The sequence below is a fragment of the Amblyomma americanum genome, chromosome 9 (genome assembly GCF_052857255.1).
Source record: "Amblyomma americanum isolate KBUSLIRL-KWMA chromosome 9, ASM5285725v1, whole genome shotgun sequence".
Classification (NCBI taxonomy): Eukaryota; Metazoa; Arthropoda; class Arachnida; order Ixodida; family Ixodidae; genus Amblyomma; species Amblyomma americanum.
In genome coordinates, this window is record NC_135505.1 from 9,953,403 (window position 1) to 9,976,085 (window position 22,683).

Sequence of the window (22,683 nt, forward strand, 5' to 3'; positions counted from 1 at the left end):
TCGGGTTAATCACATCCTAGTCGAAATCAAGAGGCATGTAGTGCGAAGGCAAGACAACCGCTAGTCTTTAAATATTCGAACTGGCTCGCTTAGATGAAAGTGGATGATTGGGTGGCTGTGTCGAGTTCGACCCATCGCGGTGCGCATGGAGCGTCTCGCGCTGTGATCATGTTTGCGTCATGGCGGCGCCGACGCTGGTTATGGAGCAATGCTTCTTCGCCATTCGGCCTCTTGAATGCGAGCTGTGTGTGGTGCGACTGCAATGCTCGTGTTGCTATTGGCCGCTACTCTTGTTCGAAGAAATAAGAAGTAGGTGATGTTGCTGTTCTTAAGTGATGAAGTTGTCGCTTGTGTGCTGACCCGGCGGCACATTGCGATGGGTAGAGAGTACAGTTAACACTTTCTGCAACCGTGCCCGTTTTTGTTTACAGCTATGTTACAAAAGTGGCCCGCGTAAAAGCTACAAAATCGGGCCCTCAAGCAGGCCGCAGCGCACACCAGTCATGATCGCCGTCAGCCTGTGAGTATCCAAGAGCCAAACACACAAACTACAAGATTAACACTGCGGAATCAGGCCAGAACCCGCTACCTGACGGAATTCTGATTGACCGGACTGACATTGAAATCTTGACACCCTGCCTGTGCGATCTGCGAGGCTCCCGAGCTGTGCTTGAAGTGTAGTCCTCTTCGTCACCTGCGCGCATTCAACGTGTTAAACTGCCAGTCGTTCTTGTTGTTGTGGCCTCAGAAGCGGTGGGGCATACCCGCGGTCTCTCAAGCTGTAGTTTGAAAACGTGGTCTTCATAACCTTCCAACCGTGCGCGTGGAAGCGCCATCAGACGAGCATGCAGCATACCACCCGTAATGAAGGGGGATTAGAAGCAGTGAAATTCAGAACACTCAGTGCTATCGCAATGTCATCAGCTAATGGTAATTCGGCAACCTAAAAAGATTGGCGGTGGTTTAGCTCTGGTTAAGCATGGAGTGACGCGAAAGCTACCGCTGGCCGAGTGGAACTTGCTCAGTTAAATTGCAAAGTCAATCTTTTGCCGCTCCGTTTCGCTGGGCGTTCCTTCTTCATCTTTGTCCCACTTGACACGGCGCATGCGCACAGCTGTTGCAGCTCGGTTTCCCCGGCGCTCCGCGCCGCCGGCAGCAGCAACTGCTCCGCACCACGTGCTGGTCACGTAACCAACCACGTGACAGCGTGGCGGCGCAGCTACGGGGTGGCAGCGCAGCCACAGGGTAGCGGCGCCGCCACGCTGAAGGCTCGAGATGCTACCGTAATGTCATCATCATCATCATCAGCCTTACTACACCCACTGCAGGGCAAAGGCCTCTCCCATGTCTCTCCAATTAACCCTATCCTTTGCCAGCTGCATCCACCCTTTGCCTGCAAACTTCTTAATTTCATCCGTCCACCTAACCTTCTGCCGCCCCCTGCTACGCTTACTTTCTCTTGGAATCCACTCCGTTACCCTTAAGGACCAGCGGTTATCTTGCCTTCGCATTACATGCCCTGCCCAAGCCCATTTCTTTCTCTTGATTTCGACTAGGATGTCATTAACCCGTGTTTGTTCCCTCACCCACTCTGCCCGCTTCCGATCTCTTAACTTTACACCTATCATTTTTCTTTCCATGGCTCGCTGCGTTGTCCTTAACTTAAGCTGAACTCTTTTCGTTAGTTTCCACGTTTCTGCCCCGTAGGTGAGTACCGGTAAGATTATGCTGTTGTACACTTTCCTCTTGAGGGAAATTGGTAAACTGCCACTCATGATCTGCGAGAATTTGCCATATGCGCTCCACCCCATTCTTATCATTCTAGTTATCTCCCTCTCATGATACGGATCAGCTGTCACTACCTGCCCTAAGTAGACGTATTCCGTCACAATTTCTAGGCTCTCGCTGCCAATTGTGAACTGTTGTTCCCTTGCTAGGCTGTTGAACATTACCTTGGTTTTCTGCATGTTAACTTTTAGACCCATCGATCTGCTCTGCCTGTCTAACTCATTGATCATGATTTGCAGTTCACCTCCTGAGTGAATCAGCAAGGCAATTTCATCAGCAAATCGCAGATTATTTAGGTATTCTCCATTTATTCTTATTCCCAACTGTTCCCAATTCAGGCCTCGAAATACCTCCTGTAAACATGCGGTGAACAGCATTGGCGAGATCGTGTCTCCTTGCCTGACGCCCTTCCTTATTGAAATTTTATTGCTGACTTTATGGAGGACTATAGTAGCTGTGCAGTTGCTATATATATCTTCCAGTATTTTGACATAAGGCTCTTCTACCCCCTGATTACGCAATGCCTGTATGACTGCTGAGGTTTCCACTGAGTCGAATGCTTTCTCGTAATCAATGAAAGCTATATATAGAGGTTGGTTATATTCTGCGCATTTCTCTATCACCTGATTGATAGTGTGAATATGATCTATTGTGGAATATCCTTTACGAAACCCTGCCTGATCATTTGGTTGATTAAAGTCTAGCGTTGCCCTGACTCTATTAGCGATTACCTTAGTAAATACTTTGTAGGCAACGGATAGTAAGCTGATCGGCCTGTAATTTTTCAAGTCCTTGGCGTCTCCCTTCTTATGAATTAAGATAATGTTTGCATTCTTCCAAGCTTCTGGTACAGTCGAGGTCATAAGGCATTGCGTATACAGGGTGGCTAGTTTTTCTAGCACGATGTCCCCTCCATCCTTCAACAGATCTGCTGTTACCTGATCCTCCCCAGCTGCTTTCCCCCTTTTCATTGCTTCTAAGGCTTTCTTTACTTAATCTTTCGTTACTGGCGGGATGACGCATTCCTGTGCACTGCTGTCTTTCTCATTAACGCTCTGATTACATTGGCTACTGTACAGGTCTGTGTAGAACTCTTCGGCTACGTTAACTATCTGATCCATATTGCTAATGACATTGCCCTGCTTGTCTCTTAATGCATACATCTGATTTTTACCTATGCCCAATTTCCTCTTCACCGCTTTTGGGCTACCTCTGTTCTTTAGAGCATGCTCGATTCTCTCCATGTTAAACTTCCTTATGTCGGCTACCTTGCGCTTATTTATTAACTTTGATAGCTCCGTTAGTTCTATTCTATCGGTAGGGTTAGATGCCCTCATGTTTCGGCGCTTCTTAATCAGATCTTTCGTCACCTGAGATAGCTTCCCGGTATCTTTTCGAACTGTCCTACCGCCTACTTCTACTGCGCACTCCGTAATTATTGATGTCAGATTATCGTGCATTGAATGAACATCAAGATCATCTTCCTCAGTTAAAGCCGAATATCTGTTTTTCAGCGCTATCCTAAACTCCTGTGCTTTCTCTCTTACGGCTAACTCGTTAATGGTCTGGTCTTCTTCACTAGCTTCTTCCGTTCCCTCTTCAAGTCTAAGCTAATTCTAGACCTTACCATTCTGTGGTCGCTACAACGCACCTTTCCGAGGACGACCACATCCTGAATGATGCCTGGTTTAGCGCATAGTATGACGTCGATTTCATTTTTGATCTCACCATTGGGGCTCTTCCAGGTCCACTTCCTGTTTTCTCGTTTGCGGAAGAAGGTATTCATGATCCGTAAATTATTTCTATCCGCGAATTCGACTAATAACTCTCCCCTGCTATTTCTAGAGCCTATCCCATAGGATAGGCTACCTTCGCATTGAAGTCGCCCATCAGTACAGTGTACTGCGATTTTACTTTATTCATTGCCGATTTTACGTCCTCATAGAAACCTTCGACGGTCTGGTCATCATGGCTGGATGTGGGTGCGTAGGCCTGCACCACTTTCAGCTTGTACCTCCTATTCAGCCTAATTACTACAGCTGCTGCCCTCTCGTTAATACTGTAGAGCTCCTCTACGTTGCCAGCTATATCCTTATTAATGAGGAATCCCACACCTAGTTCTCGTCTATCCTCTAACCCGCGATAGCACAGTATGTGTCCGTCCTTTAGTGCTTTATACGCCTCACCTGTCCTCCTAACTTCGCTAAGCCCTATGACATCTCATTTAATTCCCGCTAGTTCCTCAAACAGCACTGCTAGGCTAGCCTCACTAGCTAAAGTTCTAGCGTTAAGCGTTGGCAGGTTCAGATTCCAATGGCGGCCTGTCAGGAGCCAGAGATTCTTAGCACCCTCCGCTGCGTCACAGGTCTGACCGCCGCCGTGGTCAGTTGCTCTGCAGCCGATGGGGACTGGGGGCCGAGGGTTAATTGGTTTGATCATAGAAGTTTGTGGCCAAGTACTACACCAGGGTGGCCAAATCCTGCTCTGGTGAGAGAGTGCGTTGTCGGTTCCGGTCACCGAGATCAGGCCGCACTCCAGGCCTGGTTATGCAATTCCATCGACACGCGCTTTTCTTTTTTTAAATACCCTGTGGAGAATTGCGCGGCACCAGGATTTGAACCCCGGTCCTCTTGCACGCGAGGCGGACGTTCTACCTCTACGCCATCGCTGCATACCGAAATGTAGGTATCGCTAAAAAACTTTCCTTCTGAGTCTGGTCTGTGCTTAGCACTTATTGAAAACTAAACATTTTGACAGATTTACCTGTCTGGTTGTGTTTGAAGACTTATAATAAACTGCACATCTCCAACCAAAATGTTAAATTTAACCCAACGTTTCGAAGCCGACTCGGCTCCTTCATCAGGGGTGACTGAGGGCAGCTAGCGTCTTTTAAGTATGGAGGGGAGGGGGGGGGGGGGGTGAAAAGAACGACAGCTGTGTCGCGCAAGACGCGAGGGAGGGGTTTTAGGCTGTTAGTCACGCTGGCGTACTGCAGGGAGGTGCTGAATTGCGACTTTTTTTCGTTGAAGCTTGATGCACGGGGTGCTCCCGAGTGCATGTGCCTTGTTCATTTTGTTCCTTCAAGCTTCATTTTCTTCATCGTCACTTGACGCGACGGCAACTGATAGGTGGCACTGGTGGCGCAGAAGGAAAGTGTATAAATACCGTGTTTCAAGTAATAGATCCAGTTGCAAGTCTAGCGTGTGTCCTGTCTCTTACTCTTGCTTTGGTCCCTGTCTGTGTATGCGCTAGTCAATATGTTTCACTTCGTGGTTGGCCACCCGCAGTCGTTTTCTTTGAGGGCCAAAGCGTGACGTCCCGAAAGCCTTCCGCAGCTTATCCTTGTCCTGAAGTATCCTCGTGAGGCTGCTCCTTGGGACAGCGTAGTTCGTCGCAAGCGCTGTTTTTGTGAAGCGACCACTCTCGACGTCGTTGATTATCTCCACCTTCCTTTCTAACGTAAGGGCATTGTGAGGTCGCTTCTGCGTTGCCATCGGATGCTGACTTCGCGACGAAATGTTACAGACGACGCTCAACAGCGGATGTAAGTCTTAAGCCTAGATGAACACAACTGCATGCACACCTTGACAGAATGCAAGCGATGCAGTTGCAGTGCGCGAGAAAACCGGAAGCGTCTAAAGATGGAAATCGGTAAGAGGGAGGGGGGAGGGGGGGGGGGGAAGAGGGCAGTGATGCGTACCGCGATGGGGCTGCGCGTTGACGTCAAGTTGCGGTTTCGAGCCTGTTTTCAGTTCCGTTTATGGACGTCCTTCACCCCGCGACGTCACGAAGATGCGGTGGCGCTGATGTTAGCAGCGACTTTCGCATGGTAGGCAAAACAGGTTCCGCTTGCCCGTGCCTACCGCAGCTGCCGCAGTTACCGGCGGCTGCTTCAAGCCTGTGCACTGCAGAAGCAGCATATATTGACCAGCTGCGTCACTGCTGGATCCGCGTAGTAGCATAAAAAATATTAAATTAGCCTCGATAGGTTTCTCGCGCATAAATGCCGCATTCGGAAACTGGCTAACAGGCATTGGGCCACGGTAGTAAAGCGCGAAGTCTGGGAGTCGATAGGCACTGCCACTCAATGCACTTAATAGCATGCAAGATACTACGTTCATTCACCTGAACTTCAGGATAGTAGGCTGATAATTTCTCAAGGAAAAAAAAGACATATGTAGCTGCACACGTACTTATCACCTTGAGCCGGAGTGCACGGGGCGCCGACAGGTTCACTCGCCCCCAAGGATTGCGTTTTTTTGTTAATAGCACACCATGGTTAAATGGCGCGTTTTGTGACATTTAATAGTTACTTGAAACTGTTTCTTGATATGACGACGTAATTATTTCATTCCAGTAGAAAGAAGTCTGGTAAGTTGTGTCAATCTTGCGCGGTCGCGTTGGTGTGCTTAGAATAGCGTACCTTAAGTGTGCTAAACGCCATATGCTTTTTCATTGCATCATGCATGTGTCATGTTTCATGAGGTAATACATGATCGCGAAGCTTGTTTGGAAAGAAGCAGCCGCAGGCGTGCTACTAACAGACACGTGGCGAGATTGAGAGGAGACGCGGCATGAAAAGTGTTTTCGTTATTCATGCATGCGATATGTAACTAAACTTGGTGCAAATATGAAATTCCTACGCTAGTTTCAGTCATTCCTTTTATTTATAGCTATACCTTGTGCAGTTCTGGGTAATTATAATTAACACCGTCGTCAAGTCCCCCCAAGCTAGGTCTCAAATAATTGAGTAGATAGTGCGCAGTTCTTATATGCCAGCATGTGCATAAAGCCCTGTTCTGTATGATGACGCGATTAGTTCTTTTTCTATATGATCAGTACTTATGCATGCATAGTTACATGAAAACGTTTCTTACAAAAAATAACTAACACAATACTGCACGTGTAGGGAAAAAAATCGAGAGATTTATTACGCTCCTCAACGTCTCAGGAATAGTTTGCGACAAATGGAATCATTTGATTTTCATGCGAATTACGAAGGTGAGTGATCCAGTCGCAGAAAATGTGAGAGGTCAGAAGAGAGAGAGAGAGAGAATGAAAAGGAAACGCAGGGAGGTTAAAAGAAAACGAACCTTAAAGTTTATTCCCTCGTTTATGGCATCTTCACTTTCGCTTTGGTCAAAGAAATGCGGCACTGAAATCAAAGAAATTACCTCACAATTTTTGACGACCACACTTCTAAAAAGCGTAATTTATAAATTTGTACTCAATATTTTGCTATAATTTTTCGTCACGAAACTAGACTTCAGGGCTAGGAAAGAAAATAATTCTAGAAATCAAAAATTTTCACCAAATCGACCAGCTTAACAAGAGGACAAGTCAGCCTGGCTGGTGCGTGGTCATGCGGCTAAAAACAGCGCTAAGCGAGACAGGAGATCGGGGACACGACGCTGTCCCCAGTTTTCGCGCAGAGCGACACGTACGTATGTCAGCAGACGATGAGCGCATGTCTGCTCCAACGAAACAACGCCAGCACTTCCCCTCACTACTGTCCCGAAGTAAAATCATTCCGGCTAGTGCAGAGTGTCAAAACTTTGGTTTATTCAATGCCTAGCGCATAAATAAACGGCAGGAACGCTTTCTACATGTTTACTACTAACCATATATACAATACACAGTGGCAAACTATTTCTCTTTTTAGGCCGCACGTGGACAACGCGAGCTCGTGTACTTCGACAAATTACTAAGTTGGAAGCATCGACCATTGCTATGATTCGCAGAAACTGGAAACGCGCCTACAAGCCTTGAAAACCCGCGCACAACACCCATCCGCGACGCCACTCCCCGACCTTTTGCCTACCACGAGCTCGCTAGCGACTGCAGCGCCACCTCGTTTGTTTACAAACATGCAGGAGGTCCATACGGTGGTCGGAAAAGATTTTTTTACATTGCCTTAATACAAAACCAACCAACTGCGGGGCGTGTCTTCCATTTAAGCGTTGGTTACCGATGTCAGTTTATCGATATTCTAGTGGCGCTGGTGAACACTCTCAAGGCTCGCTTACACCCAGTAAACATAAATACCCACGAGAGCAGCAGATTGGACAGCCGTCGCCGTAGCTCAGTTGGTAATAGCACCGGACGCGATATTCGGAGGTCGTGGGTTCGGATCCCACCGGCGGCATGGTTGTTTTTTCTGCTGCTTTATAAGTAATTTTCTTTAAGCGATTTATTAATCTAAGCAATATTATCCCACTGATAAGCACAACACATTAAAAAAAAAATTAACGTTCCCCTATGCACCTTGGTTTCGGTGACTGTTGGCTCCCTTCATAAATTTGTCAAACGGGCCCCTCGCTTGCTAGATTTCACTGTATTTTCTGTTTCCATAAAGATTATGATTTATAACGCCCTCTTTCTTTCCTACCTTAATTACTGGTTTTTAGTGTGAGGGCATTCTACACACAGGAATGTTGGCAAAATATGCCTTTTGCAAAAAAAGGGCAGTTCGCTGTATTCCAAACGTGAATTTTTATGTCCATACTCAGGGACTATTTAAGCGCTTCAGTATTGCCACTATACATAAATTATATGAATATTGTTTAAGTATTAGGTATAAGAAGTCTGTCAGTAATAATCAGGATGTGTTTTTGCAGTTACCAGATTTAAAGTAAAATGTTCCCACCTACCAACTTCGACACCAAGAATTTTGGCAAGTTCCAAGTTCTCTGGAAAAGCAGCGCTGAACAGACGAGGACAGAGACGAGGCGACAAGGACGGCGACAAGGACAGCGCCCGTCCTTGTCGCCTCGTCTCTGTCCTCGTCTGTTCAGCGCTGCTTTTCCAGAAAACCATGTACCAACACGCCCAACTCGCCGCATTTTCCAAGTTCTAGAACGCAAATTCTGTCATGTCTTCTGTGTATTCGTCCTAAAAGTTAGCGCTGCTTAAATTTTAACGAAAGAATATGCATAACCAACTAGCCCCGCAACGTGTTTTACTAGAACGCAACTTTGGCGCCAGATGTTTGTTCTGCTATACCGCGACTTTTAAATGCCTTATATTCTAGCAGCGTACAGGTGAAAAATGTAGCTCCCGTTCCATTAAAGCCCGATTCCTGTCGTGCCTCATCAAATTTGAATGGTGGAAGGGTGATACGTAACTTGTGTGTTTGTTCTCGTGCTATTGTTGCTCATGTATGAATTATATGTGTTACTATTTTATTTGCTGTATGCCATGTATGCTGTATACAGCATGCTACGTTGCTCATGTACTATTATCAGAGAAGGAATTGATATGTTAATATTTCATTTTGCTGTATGTTCGCTGTATGCCACGTACTGGGGAGCTCGGTTATCTTCAAGCGAAAATTGGTCGCTTTTTGCATCTTTATGGTGTAAATAAAAATGAAACGAAATGAAAAGGAAGAAAGAGAGAGAGAGAGAGAGAAAGTAAGAAAAGAAGCCGGAAAGAGTAAAGTTGTAAGGTCTCTCTTGCAGGCCTTACTAGGTTCTTTAGCTCCGCAAGAGAGTCGCCCCACCGCCAGAGACGGTTGCTTGATTTGATGACCGAAGGCTTTCTTCGCACCAGGGGTGCCCCGTCAGAGACGGTCTTGCGACGAATCAGGATGCAGGTGTTGAAGGGGGTACGACTTGACTGTTTTATATACAAATATTTACAGTACAAACAAGTTGATGCACAAGAGACAAATTAAAACGGCAAAAAGGTTAAACAAGAAAAATGTGGAACTGGCTAACACTAGGGGAGGCCCCTACTCGGCACAGGCGAAGATGCATTACACCTGACCTTAGGCCAGATCGATTTTCCAGGGCTCCGGGCCCTGGTTTTATCCATTATCGGAAGCGTCCAATCGCGTTAAACTAGAAATGTGATTGGTTAAACAGGTGTATGAACGGCCCTCCTATGTCCATAAGGCATATAACTTTTTCCCTAAAGTAAACAACACAAAAAATTGACACCAAATTTCTTTCAAAAAAGAAAAACCCATTTTCTCAGAATGCGCCACAACCCTTGGTCCGCAGGTATGCCTGCCCGCTCGGTCTCGGCATTCCCAGGGTATTAGCATTTTGTTCCGTCGAAGCTCGTCAACCCGGGCGCCGTTCCGCAATTAGAGCTGTCATCGGACTCCGGCGGGGTGCTTCCGCCGTGTGTGAGTGCCCGCTTGGTCCTGACTTTCTCAGGGGGATTAGCGTTCTCGATGAGCATACGCGGCTGAAATTCCACGCCGATGCCCGTTTGTTGGGGTTCTCGAATCTGGCCGCCGCTGTCCATCCGTCAATCCCCTTGCTCCCCTCCTTGACAAGACTACTATTTTGCAAGGTTTTCCCGCGAGATGTTCGTCGCAACGTCGCGTCGCGTCCAGTGTCTGTCAAGACGATGGGGCTTCCAGCGTGAAACAGCTCGGAATGCGAGGATTAAGCATGCGGCCACCGCTGCCAGGGGCGCTTGACCCCAATACGGGCGCTTCTCTTCAGCGCGCTCCACCGCCGCCCGGGACCGAGGGGGGGAGGGGGGTGGGGGGGGTTCGAGGGGAGCCTGCAGCTGTGGTATACAGAGAGCGGGCGACCGGTCCTAATGACCCCGCGGATCATCGATCCCTTTTAGAAAGGAAAAAAGAAAGAAAGGAAGAGAGAAAGAACGAAGGAACGAAAGGAAGAGAGAAAGAATGAGAGAAAGAGGGAGAAAACGAAACAAAGAGAGAAAGCACGGAGGAAAGGAAGAAAGAGAGAAAGAAAAGGAGAAAGAAAGAAGGAAAGGAAGAGAGAAAGAGGAAGAGGAAAGGAAACAAAGAAATAAAGGAAGAAGGAAAGGAAGAAAGAGAGAAAGAGGGAGAAAAGGAAACAAAGAGAGAAAGCACGGAGGAAATGAAGAGAGAGAGAAAGAAAGGGAGAAAGAAAGAAGGAAAGGAAGGGAGAAAGAGGAAGAGGAAAGGAAACAAAGAAATAAAGGAAGAAGGAAAGGAAGAAAGAGAGAAAGAGGGAGAAAAGGAAACAAAGAGAGAAAGCACGGAGGAAAGGAAGAAAGAGAGAAAGAAAGGGAGAAAGAAAGCACGGAGGAAAGGAAGAAAGAGAGAAAGAAAGGGAGAAAGAAAGAAGGAAAGGAAGGGAGAAAGAGGAAAGGAAACAAAGAAATAAAGGAAGAAGGAAAGGAAGAAAGAGAGAAAGAGGGAGAAAAGGAAACAAAGAGAGAAAGCACGGAGGAAAGGAAGAAAGAGAGAAAGAAAGGGAGAAAGAAAGAAGGAAAGGAAGAGAGAAAGAGGAAAGGAAACAAAGAAATAAAGGAAGAAGGAAAGGAAGAAAGAGAGAAAGAGGGAGAAAAGGAAACAAAGAGAGAAAGCACGGAGGAAAGGAAGAAAGAGAGAAAGAAAGGGAGAAAGAAAGAAGGAAAGGAAGGGAGAAAGAGGAAGAGGAAAGGAAACAAAGAAATAAAGGAAGAAGGAAAGGAAGAAAGAGAGAAAGAGGGAGAAAAGGAAACAAAGAGAGAAAGCACGGAGGAAAGGAAGAAAGAGAGAAAGAAAAGGAGAAAGAAAGAAGGAAAGGAAGAGAGAAAGAGGAAGAGGAAAGGAAACAAAGAAATAAAGGAAGAAGGAAAGGAAGAAAGAGAGAAAGAGGGAGAAAAGGAAACAAAGAGAGAAAGCACGGAGGAAATGAAGAGAGAGAGAAAGAAAGGGAGAAAGAAAGAAGGAAAGGAAGGGAGAAAGAGGAAGAGGAAAGGAAACAAAGAAATAACGGAAGAAGGAAAGGAAGAAAGAGAGAAAGAGGGAGAAAAGGAAACAAAGAGAGAAAGCACGGAGGAAAGGAAGAAAGAGAGAAAGAAAGGGAGAAAGAAAGAAGGAAAGGAAGAGAGAAAGAGGAAAGGAAACAAAGAAATAAAGGAAGAAGGAAAGGAAGAAAGAGAGAAAGAGGGAGAAAAGGAAACAAAGAGAGAAAGCACGGAGGAAAGGAAGAAAGAGAGAAAGAAAAGGAGAAAGAAAGAAGGAAAGGAAGAGAGAAAGAGGAAGAGGAAAGGAAACAAAGAAATAAAGGAAGAAGGAAAGGAAGAAAGAGAGAAAGAGGGAGAAAACGAAACAAAGAGAGAAAGCACGGAGGAAAGGAAGAAAGAGAGAAAGAAAAGGAGAAAGAAAGAAGGAAAGGAAGAGAGAAAGAGGAAGAGGAAAGGAAACAAAGAAATAAAGGAAGAAGGAAAGGAAGAAAGAGAGAAAGAGGGAGAAAAGGAAACAAAGAGAGAAAGCACGGAGGAAATGAAGAGAGAGAGAAAGAAAGGGAGAAAGAAAGAAGGAAAGGAAGGGAGAAAGAGGAAGAGGAAAGGAAACAAAGAAATAAAGGAAGAAGGAAAGGAAGAAAGAGAGAAAGAGGGAGAAAAGGAAACAAAGAGAGAAAGCACGGAGGAAAGGAAGAAAGAGAGAAAGAAAGGGAGAAAGAAAGAAGGAAAGGAAGAGAGAAAGAGGAAGAGGAAAGGAAACAAAGAAATAAAGGAAGAAGGAAAGGAAGAAAGAGAGAAAGAGGGAGAAAACGAAACAAAGAGAGAAAGCACGGAGGAAAGGAAGAAAGAGAGAAAGAAAAGGAGAAAGAAAGAAGGAAAGGAAGAGAGAAAGAGGAAGAGGAAAGGAAACAAAGAAATAAAGGAAGAAGGAAAGGAAGAAAGAGAGAAAGAGGGAGAAAAGGAAACAAAGAGAGAAAGCACGGAGGAAATGAAGAGAGAGAGAAAGAAAGGGAGAAAGAAAGAAGGAAAGGAAGGGAGAAAGAGGAAGAGGAAAGGAAACAAAGAAATAAAGGAAGAAGGAAAGGAAGAAAGAGAGAAAGAGGGAGAAAAGGAAACAAAGAGAGAAAGCACGGAGGAAATGAAGAGAGAGAGAAAGAAAGGGAGAAAGAAAGAAGGAAAGGAAGGGAGAAAGAGGAAGAGGAAAGGAAACAAAGAAATAAAGGAAGAAGGAAAGGAAGAAAGAGAGAAAGAGGGAGAAAAGGAAACAAAGAGAGAAAGCACGGAGGAAAGGAAGAAAGAGAGAAAGAAAAGGAGAAAGAAAGAAGGAAAGGAAGGGAGAAAGAGGAAGAGGAAAGGAAACAAAGAAATAAAGGAAGAAGGAAAGGAAGAAAGAGAGAAAGAGGGAGAAAAGGAAACAAAGAGAGAAAGCACGGAGGAAAGGAAGAAAGAGAGAAAGAAAGGGAGAAAGAAAGAAGGAAAGGAAGAGAGAAAGAGGAAAGGAAACAAAGAAATAAAGGAAGAAGGAAAGGAAGAAAGAGAGAAAGAGGGAGAAAAGGAAACAAAGAGAGAAAGCACGGAGGAAAGGAAGAAAGAGAGAAAGAAAGAGAGAAAGAAAGAAGGAAAGGAAGAGAGAAAGAGGAAGAGGAAAGGAAACAAAGAAATAAAGGAAGAAGGAAAGGAAGAAAGAGAGAAAGAGGGAGAAAAGGAAACAAAGAGAGAAAGCACGGAGGAAAGGAAGAAAGAGAGAAAGAAAGGGAGAAAGAAAGAAGGAAAGGAAGGGAGAAAGAGGAAGAGGAAAGGAAACAAAGAAATAAAGGAAGAAGGAAAGGAAGAAAGAGAGAAAGAGGGAGAAAAGGAAACAAAGAGAGAAAGCACGGAGGAAAGGAAGAAAGAGAGAAAGAAAAGGAGAAAGAAAGAAGGAAAGGAAGAGAGAAAGAGGAAGAGGAAAGGAAACAAAGAAATAAAGGAAGAAGGAAAGGAAGAAAGAGAGAAAGAGGGAGAAAAGGAAACAAAGAGAGAAAGCACGGAGGAAATGAAGAGAGAGAGAAAGAAAGGGAGAAAGAAAGAAGGAAAGGAAGGGAGAAAGAGGAAGAGGAAAGGAAACAAAGAAATAACGGAAGAAGGAAAGGAAGAAAGAGAGAAAGAGGGAGAAAAGGAAACAAAGAGAGAAAGCACGGAGGAAAGGAAGAAAGAGAGAAAGAAAGGGAGAAAGAAAGAAGGAAAGGAAGAGAGAAAGAGGAAAGGAAACAAAGAAATAAAGGAAGAAGGAAAGGAAGAAAGAGAGAAAGAGGGAGAAAAGGAAACAAAGAGAGAAAGCACGGAGGAAAGGAAGAAAGAGAGAAAGAAAGGGAGAAAGAAAGAAGGAAAGGAAGAGAGAAAGAGGAAGAGGAAAGGAAACAAAGAAATAAAGGAAGAAGGAAAGGAAGAAAGAGAGAAAGAGGGAGAAAAGGAAACAAAGAGAGAAAGCACGGAGGAAAGGAAGAAAGAGAGAAAGAAAGGGAGAAAGAAAGAAGGAAAGGAAGGGAGAAAGAGGAAGAGGAAAGGAAACAAAGAAATAAAGGAAGAAGGAAAGGAAGAAAGAGAGAAAGAGGGAGAAAACGAAACAAAGAGAGAAAGCACGGAGGAAAGGAAGAAAGAGAGAAAGAAAGGGAGAAAGAAAGAAGGAAAGGAAGGGAGAAACAGGAAGAGGAAAGGAAACAAAGAAATAAAGGAAGAAGGAAAGGAAGAAAGAGAGAAAGAGGGAGAAAAGGAAACAAAGAGAGAAAGGACCGAGGAAAGAAACGAAGAAAGAAAGAGAGAAAGAAAGAAGGAAAGAAAGGAAGAACGAGAGAAGAGATCGAATTTTGAGAAGGTACTGTTACAGCTGTGTTATTTGTAGCGCTGTTGTCATTACGTTGGGCCTTTTCGGCGCTAGTGTATTTCTTCTTATGTTCATAGGCCTTATAAATCACCTGTTTTCATTTATAACATCAGTTGGAAGTGTGCACCTTGTCACTGCTTACCTGCGCCGTTCGCCTCGTTCGCTTTGTGCAGTTTTACTCGTTCGATTACAGTGAACCAAGAAGCCCCCCAGAGCCTCCTACTTCAGTATATATGGGAGAGGCCGTTTGCCCTGCAGTGGGCGTGTAAGGCTGATGATGATGACGCCCATTGGTAATAGTTCTCAACCTAACGTGTAGATGACAGCAAACCAGGCTAGTAATTAACATGATAAACTTTTTTCCTTACGTCCGCCTACACCGGTATTGCTAGGCTAGAAAGGCCATCTTGTTACGTATTGCTAAAACTCGGTGGTGGGGCGCGCTGGTATATATCACATACCAAAGCAATGTTCGCGAGTAGCACGCTCAAGCACATTCATGTGAAGCTTTGCTGAAATCCAATGCAGTTTTTGTCTTCATTACAATCTGCTTTTAGCTGGAGTCGGTTCTCTATCCAGAAATCGAGCGGCGTTGTTTCATGTTCTTCTATGACTGAAAGAGGCACTCAGGAAAACTTGACGAAATTTCTGTTATTGACAGAAATCGGTTGGGTGAATCTCTCTGGCTGTGTTGATGTTTAGTCGACAGCAAAAGACGCTTTATTTCTTAAGATTTTATAGAGGGTCTTAAACTCCCAAAGCGGCTCACGCTATGAGGTGCGCCGCAGTGGAGGGCTGCGGAAAATATGGACCACCTGGGGTTTCTTTAACGTGCACTCACACATGCACTGACGCTCTACACGGGCGTCTAAGATTCTGCCGCCATCAAAATGCGACCACCGCAGCCAGGATCGTGTTTGCTAAGATATCGGAGAATTGTGCATGTTTCGTCGCCACCCGACTGAGGCTCCTTACCTCTAAACCGATTAGGACGCCGATTGGAAACGAATGGTGCCTGCATTGCACCTCATTTTGTACACCTTTCGGCCAAACTACCCTCTCTTCTCATGGACCCTTTAATCGTCGGGAGCTGCGCAAAGGATCCATGGCCTCACCGTCCAGCTTGATGGAGTGCAGCTGCCGGAGCATGGGCCTCCACGGAGCCGGCGAAAGCGTCTTGAACTTGTTGCGGCTCAGCATGACGCTCTCGAGCACCGGCATGTTTTCGAACATGTCGTGGGGCAGGGACGTCAGCTTGTTGTCGCTGCATGAGAAAATAAACAGGCGGAGGTGAAGGAGCGCATGCATACGGATGGAAGTTGCGAGCGTGCCGCTGGTTTTTTTAGTGCGCAACCACTAAAAGTCCCTAGTCTCGAGTTCCGCCTATGTTTGTCCGAAGCTTCTGGCAGGTGCAACCGGTCCTCCGGTTGCGGGAAACCTGCCAGTAGGATTTCTGGGCAACTATATGCAGGGCACTTTACGTTTAAACATTCGATGGCCGCATGTGGGCTCTGAAACCCCGCCTGTATATAGCTGGGCACTCCGTTAAACCACTTCGTCAACGCCGCTCCTCCCTCGGTGCTTCGTCGTCAACTGCTGCCGCAGTGGACCCCACTTAAGCATAGCCTCGAACTGGAACCGAAATGGAAATCCAAGTGCGAGCGCAGCTAATTAGAATTTGGCTTAATCGCTCTAAATCATCCGTCATTCTTTGCTTTACATTTCGCTAAGCAATTCGTCAAACTTCGTGGGGTCTTGTATAAATTAGGAATTTTCCCTTATAAATACAACTTTTAAACTTCCGTTGTAGACATACATTACCACACTCCTTTTTAGCCACCAATCTTCCAACCGCTTCTTGCAACTTCGACCGAAGATTCATTCACATGACCATTGCTATCTCAGACCCTGCGGCCTCAGGGAGAGTGACTGTGCCTCCTTCGACATAGGGATGGATACTACCCCATTTTAGTATAAAATGTTGGTTTGTCTCTAAAGATTTACCACACACTGCACATGTGTCATCCTCTTAGTTGAATTGCTTTTCGCAGCTTTACCCCAAGTCCCCAGTCTGCCCCGTCACTGGAAGTGCCACAAGCACACGTACCTCGGAAAGTTCAAACTCTCGTCACTCCACTGATGCTCTGCAACTTGTGCAGGCGTCACACAGCTCACTGTCCCAACTGTCCAGAAACCAAGGCAGACACAGAACACGTTGTGCACTCACTTAACACTGCCATGAGCTCTCCTTATTTCCCTCCCTCTCCTTCCTGGCTTCCCTCAGTCTCGGCAGATTACCAGCGGCCCTTGGCGGAGCAAGCGCTCTTCTTCACTGGGCCTTCGTGCTGGCCTCAACTGTTGATGTTGTTGTGTACCTAAGTGAACATGGCACATACCCACGCGAGGGGATTGGCCAACGTATGGTGATGAAGACCGAGGAAATATTTGAGCGGGAAAAAAAAAAGGTGTGAGGCAGCGAAGTAGAATAGTTAAATAACTGATACTTAAAAAATTATAATTGTCGAATAATTTAAATGAATAAATAATGTTTTTTTCTCTTCCTCCTCGCGTTCTAACACACCCTGAGATCGCTTCAGAGAGGAGGTCGCTGTCTCTTCACTTATCATAGAACGATACCTTCCTTATTGACGTTTTTCAATTACTACATAGCCCAGCGGTCTGCTTCTTTTTCCTTCAATTATTCCTGTTCTTACCTTCTGCGTTTTTTACCTCCATTGAAAGCTCTTTATTTTTTCGCCCTCATTTCCTGTAAACTTGCTGGTTAGTTTCCCATTTTCCGCCACAGTGAGTCAACGCTCATTCTGTATAAGGATTTAAATATTTTGCTGCACACATGATATCGTTCAATTTCCTCCGGCGTTCTTCAAATAATATTGTGACATTCCGTGTGTGCTACGAGGATCCACGTTCGACGGCGCGGCGTAGACGGAGACCCGTGACAGCGGCATCATCAATTACCCAGCCATGCTCTTTGAGTGACGACCAGAACAACCGGACCCGCCGCCGCCGCCGCGGGGAAACAGGCTTTATCCTCCCCAATTTCCGGGCACATTCCAGGACAAGGGAGCTGTCAGCGGGCCAGAGCGCGCCGTACCACAGCCGACGCTATGCGCTACCGCGAAGACAACATTCTTTCCCTCCTTCCCCTTTCGACGTGGGCTATCGCCGGGAAGGCACCCACAGCTTCCCGCCGTGCCTCGTGAACAAAAGGGCATTCCCAGAAGGGCCGCGACGGACACCTGTCATGGCGGACAGGCAGTACTCGCCAAGAATGTGGAAAGACAGGCGCTAGTGAATTAGCTCCGAAGAGAGAGCCTGTGTATACTCTCACTTGAGAGAGAGTGGTGGCGTTTTTGTTGTTTATTTAGTTTGTATTGTTAACAGACTCTGGGGTCGAGGCTAAGCCCAACCCAAGGGGTGGTCCCCACCTCGCATGTTATTTTGGATTGGAGAATTGATGCTTTGGGCGGGCCACTGGAAATGACCGCCCTTAGTCCTTTGTTAATCAAGTGCTTAAAAGCACATGTAAACGGATGCAGTCCAGTCTGAGCTGGGGCTCCATGCTTAGCATGTAATGTGATGCTACTTAGGCACTAACCTGCCCGGTCGATGAGTAAAGTAGTGCAAAGTTTGTTCTTTTGTAAATTCAGTTCTGCTTTTTCCAGTTTAACTCTCTGCATATGTATGTTGTAAAATATGCTCTGCTGTCATCATCTACAAGCTCGCCTCCTGTTCATCTTCCAAGCCGAACGACACTAGAGGAAGGGTTTGTGAACCATCCTCGAAGAAACGGACGACTATTGAAATTCTACTGCATAGACGCTCAGGACGACATCGTTCGCCAAGAGAACCTTCAGCGCCGAAGCCCGACGGCGTGCAGCTTCTGCCAGCAACCGCTCGAGCCCAACTCCGGAGCCACTCCATCGCCCCCATGAAGTCGTCGGCACGTAAGCTCGGACGCCCCAGCCTCTGATGTATAACCTTAATCATGTGTAATTATTGAATATACCTGTTTGTTTAAACTGAGCCATACGGTGTCTCTTTGCCTCTCCGTCCCGTGTGGACCTGCGCATTATGGGGGTCATCACAATATTATACTTAAAGGGGCTGTGAAGGGGGCTCTAATTAAGTTGCGGCATGCCTTGGATAATGAAGCACGCCACTTCACGACTAGTGCCCAGCAAGGATTTTTTAAATGCGCTTTGTAGAAGCTGAGTTATCAGTAGTTAAAATTTGAATTTCAGCGTCTTCGAGCTCTTCCCTCTCCTCTCGTCACTTTTTGCACGCTGGAAGGTAGGCGCTCCTTCGCCGACCCCCCTCTGGGAGCGGAGCTTCCCGACCCGCCGGAGATAAGCGGCTTATTGGCCGCGGCCACGGTAGCTACCTGACGTATGAAAGAATCTAGCCAATGGCCACCTCTCACCTTGTCTACACAGATGCGGGGGACGGAGGAAGGTGCGAGCATGAAAAAGTCGCCGGGAAGGGTTCGCTAACTTTGACGTGTGATTGTGGGTCGTCTGCTGCGTGTAGATGAGTATTATTTTGCTCTGGTTTTCATGGCAACACACTGCAGTGATTAAGTGAGTTAATGCACTTTCCTCCAGGCAAGGACGTGGAGGCAAGGCAAGGACCAAGGCAAGGACGTGGAGGCAGTTTTAAGGTCTTCTCCGAAAATTTGGGAGAATTTGAGCTGACGAAAGAACTGCCTGACGAAGGCCAATTTCAGTACCTTGACCTACGGTTGTTCTCGAATAAGGACCATTTGCGCTGGTGTTATGCTCCGAGGCCTAAGAAATGCCTTCTGCGGTACTCTTCCTCGCATACGAAGCTTATCAAACGAGCAATAGCTTTGGGCGCCTTGAAGAATTCCCTCGAAAGATCGTGCCATCACCGATAGCAAGCTAGCATGGAATGCCAGCTGAAACGTCTACGCGAAGCGTGCTTCCCGGATGCCCTCATTTTAGGGATCGGCTTCAAGCTCCTGAATGATCTCCGCCAATCTAGCCTCCCGAAGAAGCCACGGAAAGAAAGAGAGAAGATGGCTGTTATGCCGCATCTGCACGGGATCAGCCACTCGTTGAAGAAGATAGTAGGGCGTGCTTGAGTGAATCTTATCCTGACTGCACCCAGGAAGCTCGATTCGCTTTGCAGAATGGTGAACGAAGATGCCCCAAAACCAGCACGGTGCAGCAAGAAGCATGAAAAAATGTACACGGAAGTAATCTACGAGATACCGCTGTCATGCGGTGAATCATGAGTGGGTCAAAGTGGACGCTGCATAAACGACCGTTTACGAGACCACGCCAATAACATCCGCATGGGACACGGCAGCACGCTGGCAAAACACGTCTCTGCCTGTCATTGCACACCCATCCTTGGAAGAAGCCAGATTTTGAGGCGGTATAATCATGAGCATAAGCGCGAGCTGTATGAAGCATTCATCATAGATAGGAAAGGCGCGTCATGCGTTAGCGCACCATCGATGGCATTGTCAAGTGGTGTCTTCAGTTGATGACCAGATACGTCTAAATAATGACCTAGCGAGGGTGGTTGCATGGTGCAACAAATGGCAGATGTGCATTAATTTTGAAAAAAACCGTTTTGATGAAAATTACACACAAGGAAATATCTCTTCACTTTGTGTACTGTACTAACAACATATCATTATTAGAGGTGACAGAGCATAAATATTTGGGCCTATGGATTACTAACAACCTTTCATGGTCAAAACACGTAGACGCTGTCGTAGGAAATTCAATGCGGAAACTTTCTTCTTGAGGCGCTCATTAAAGTCATCCCCACCTAGTGTTCCTCTATTGGCATACAGTTCCCTCATCCGTCCGTTACTAGGGTATGCTGTAATCATCTGGGACTTTTTCACGGTAACAAACATTCAGAAATTAGAGCGAATACAGCATAAGGTAGTTAGATTTGTTTTAAACTCATATGGCCGTGCATCTGTAAGTGAGCTCGTGAGGCGAAGTGGTTTACCCCTAGTTGTTGAGCGCAGTCGTGTTTGTCGAATAAAGTTTTTCTTCCAGCTCATAAAAGGTCATCATAAAGTTAATACTTCTAATTATTTTGCTTACTCCTGAGGCTATAACACGAGACAAAGGCATGCACTAACAATATCCCCTTTGAACGCACGAAATAACTGCTTTAAATATTCTTTTTTTTTCCGAGGACAATTACTGAATGGAATAAACTTTATAGCACGACTGTTAATCATAATTCTTTATCGATGTTTGAAAAGCGCCTGCAAATGTTATGAATTTGAGTGTTTACATGCTTTTATTTTGTTTGTTTTTCCACCCTGCTATGATCTGTGCTACATCGCAGTATCTATAAATAAATAAATAAAAAGAAAAGAGATTCAATATCTTGAATAAGCATGACTACATGATGCGACAGAAGGAAATCTTCCTCGCCTTGATTTGGTTTTTTTTTTCGGTATTTATTGCGAACAATGCAATAAACCTGCAGTTGTAAGTAAGCGCTGTGTTTTGTCTTCTTTCTTTGTCCCGTGTAAGCGCGCTGTTTTTCGGTGAGAGCAAGATGCACTGTCTGAGGGCGAGGGTGGTGGCCCGAGCCGTACTCCGGGCTAACGTTTTCTGCATGTGCTGGCCGTTGTGAATTCCCGCTTCAGAGAGCTAGTTCTTAGGATGAAGGTTCCCGGGGAAGACGCAGTTTCTGCACTCAGGACGAATACGAGGCGAACTCGAAAGGCGGGGAGCCACACGCCTTCTCCGTTGCCGCGCACGAACAGCCACAGCTAAGCCTCGGAGGGAAGACGCAAGCAACGGCGAAGAAGCGGGAACGCCACACTCACGGCACGAAGGCTTACGGAGTCGGGAGTAACCCAGCGAGCGACATTGAGTGAGGGAGTGCGCGTTGATGAGGAAATATGTGCAGACGTGGAGCAATCACTGCAACGTCGTGATAATACATTTGACCACGTCTGCTCGAACCGACGCGCTTAAGATGAAAGTGGATGATTGGGTGGCTGTGTCGAGTTCGACCCATCGCGGTGCGCATGGAGCGTCTCGTGCTGTGATCATGTTTGCGTCATGGCGGCGCCGACGCTGGCTATGGAGCAATGCTTCTTCGCCATTCGGCCTCTTGAATGCGAGCTGTGTGTGGTGCGACTGCAATGCTCGTGTTGCTATTGGCCGCTACTCTTGTTCGAAGAAATAAGAAGTAGGTGATGTTGCTGTTCTTAAGTGATGAAGTTGACGCTTGTGTGCTGACCCGGCGGCACATTGCGATGGGTAGAGAGTACAGTTAACACTTTCTGCAACCGTGCCCATTTTTGTTTACAGCTATGTTACAAAAGTGGCCCGCGTAAAAGCTACAAAATCGGGCCCTCAAGCAGGCCGCAGCGCACACCAGTCATGATCGCCGTCAGCCTGCGAGTATCCAAGAGCCAAACACACAAACTACAAGATTAACACTGCGGAATCAGGCCAGAACCCGCTACCTGGCGCAGTATCTGCCTTCCACTCTCAATCTTGTGCTGCCTCACTCTTTCATTAAAGCAGTGACCTGTCTGGCCGATGTATTCCTGACCGCAGCTTAGAGGCACAACGTAAGCAGCATCAGCCGCGCATTCAGTGGCGCGGATTTGGTGATTCTTTTTGCACTGCCTAACCATTCTTGCTTTGTGCAAGGTTCTCCGTCTTTTAGCGCTAGTGCGCTTTTTGCGTAAAGCATGTCATGCTACAACTAACTAGCTCAAATCAAAGTCTTGCTGATTACGAACTTTCCAGATGCTGCGTGCAAAGTTATAGCAATGTGGAATAACCTAGAATCGGCTCCACCTGGATGCGATCAATCGAGATAAATGTGGTCGCGTCTTAGATCACAAATGAAATAATATAGCCGGGTGTCGGAACGTTTGAAGAATGAACAAAAAACAGTTCAAAGATTGGCGGCAATATGTATCATATTACGGCGTTATCATCGCAATGATTACTTTTTCTTTATCATCTGCGGAGGTACTATCTGCGTTTTTCTTCTCCTACACCCCCCTCCCTTAGCGCCAGTAAATAGCGCTGTGGGTGTTATGGCAAATGAATAAATCGCTGCAAGTACTGCCGCACTGGTGCAGCGACGTGCCTTGCGATGGCAGGTGCTCCCAGCGGTGGGCGGCCCAGTTCGCTCTTCCCCAGCAATCCCAATGTCACGCAGAGGCTTCGGACAGGCACACTTCTAAGATGGGGGGGTTAGCGCTAGCGCACCAAAAATGGCTAATAACTTTATTTCACATAGAAGGACTTTGTGAACATGCTTGCCTGCTTATCACCCACAGTATAGCAGGTAGCGTAAAATGC

General features: G+C 46.3%; 1 protein-coding gene across 5 annotated transcripts in view; it reads right to left on the bottom strand.

Annotated features, from left to right (window-relative positions):
* LOC144104148 (uncharacterized) overlaps positions 1-22,683 on the bottom strand; it is a 327,699-nt gene that overhangs the window by 36,512 nt on the left and 268,504 nt on the right. For 4 of the 5 annotated variants that reach the window (XM_077636987.1, XM_077636989.1, XM_077636988.1 and 1 more), the window contains one exon: positions 15,448-15,596. The exons of the other annotated variant lie outside the window; for it this stretch is intronic. In XM_077636987.1, the coding sequence (XP_077493113.1) occupies positions 15,448-15,596 (149 nt within the window). The remainder of the gene's footprint in view (positions 1-15,447; positions 15,597-22,683) is intronic. 5 annotated transcript variants of the gene reach the window in all.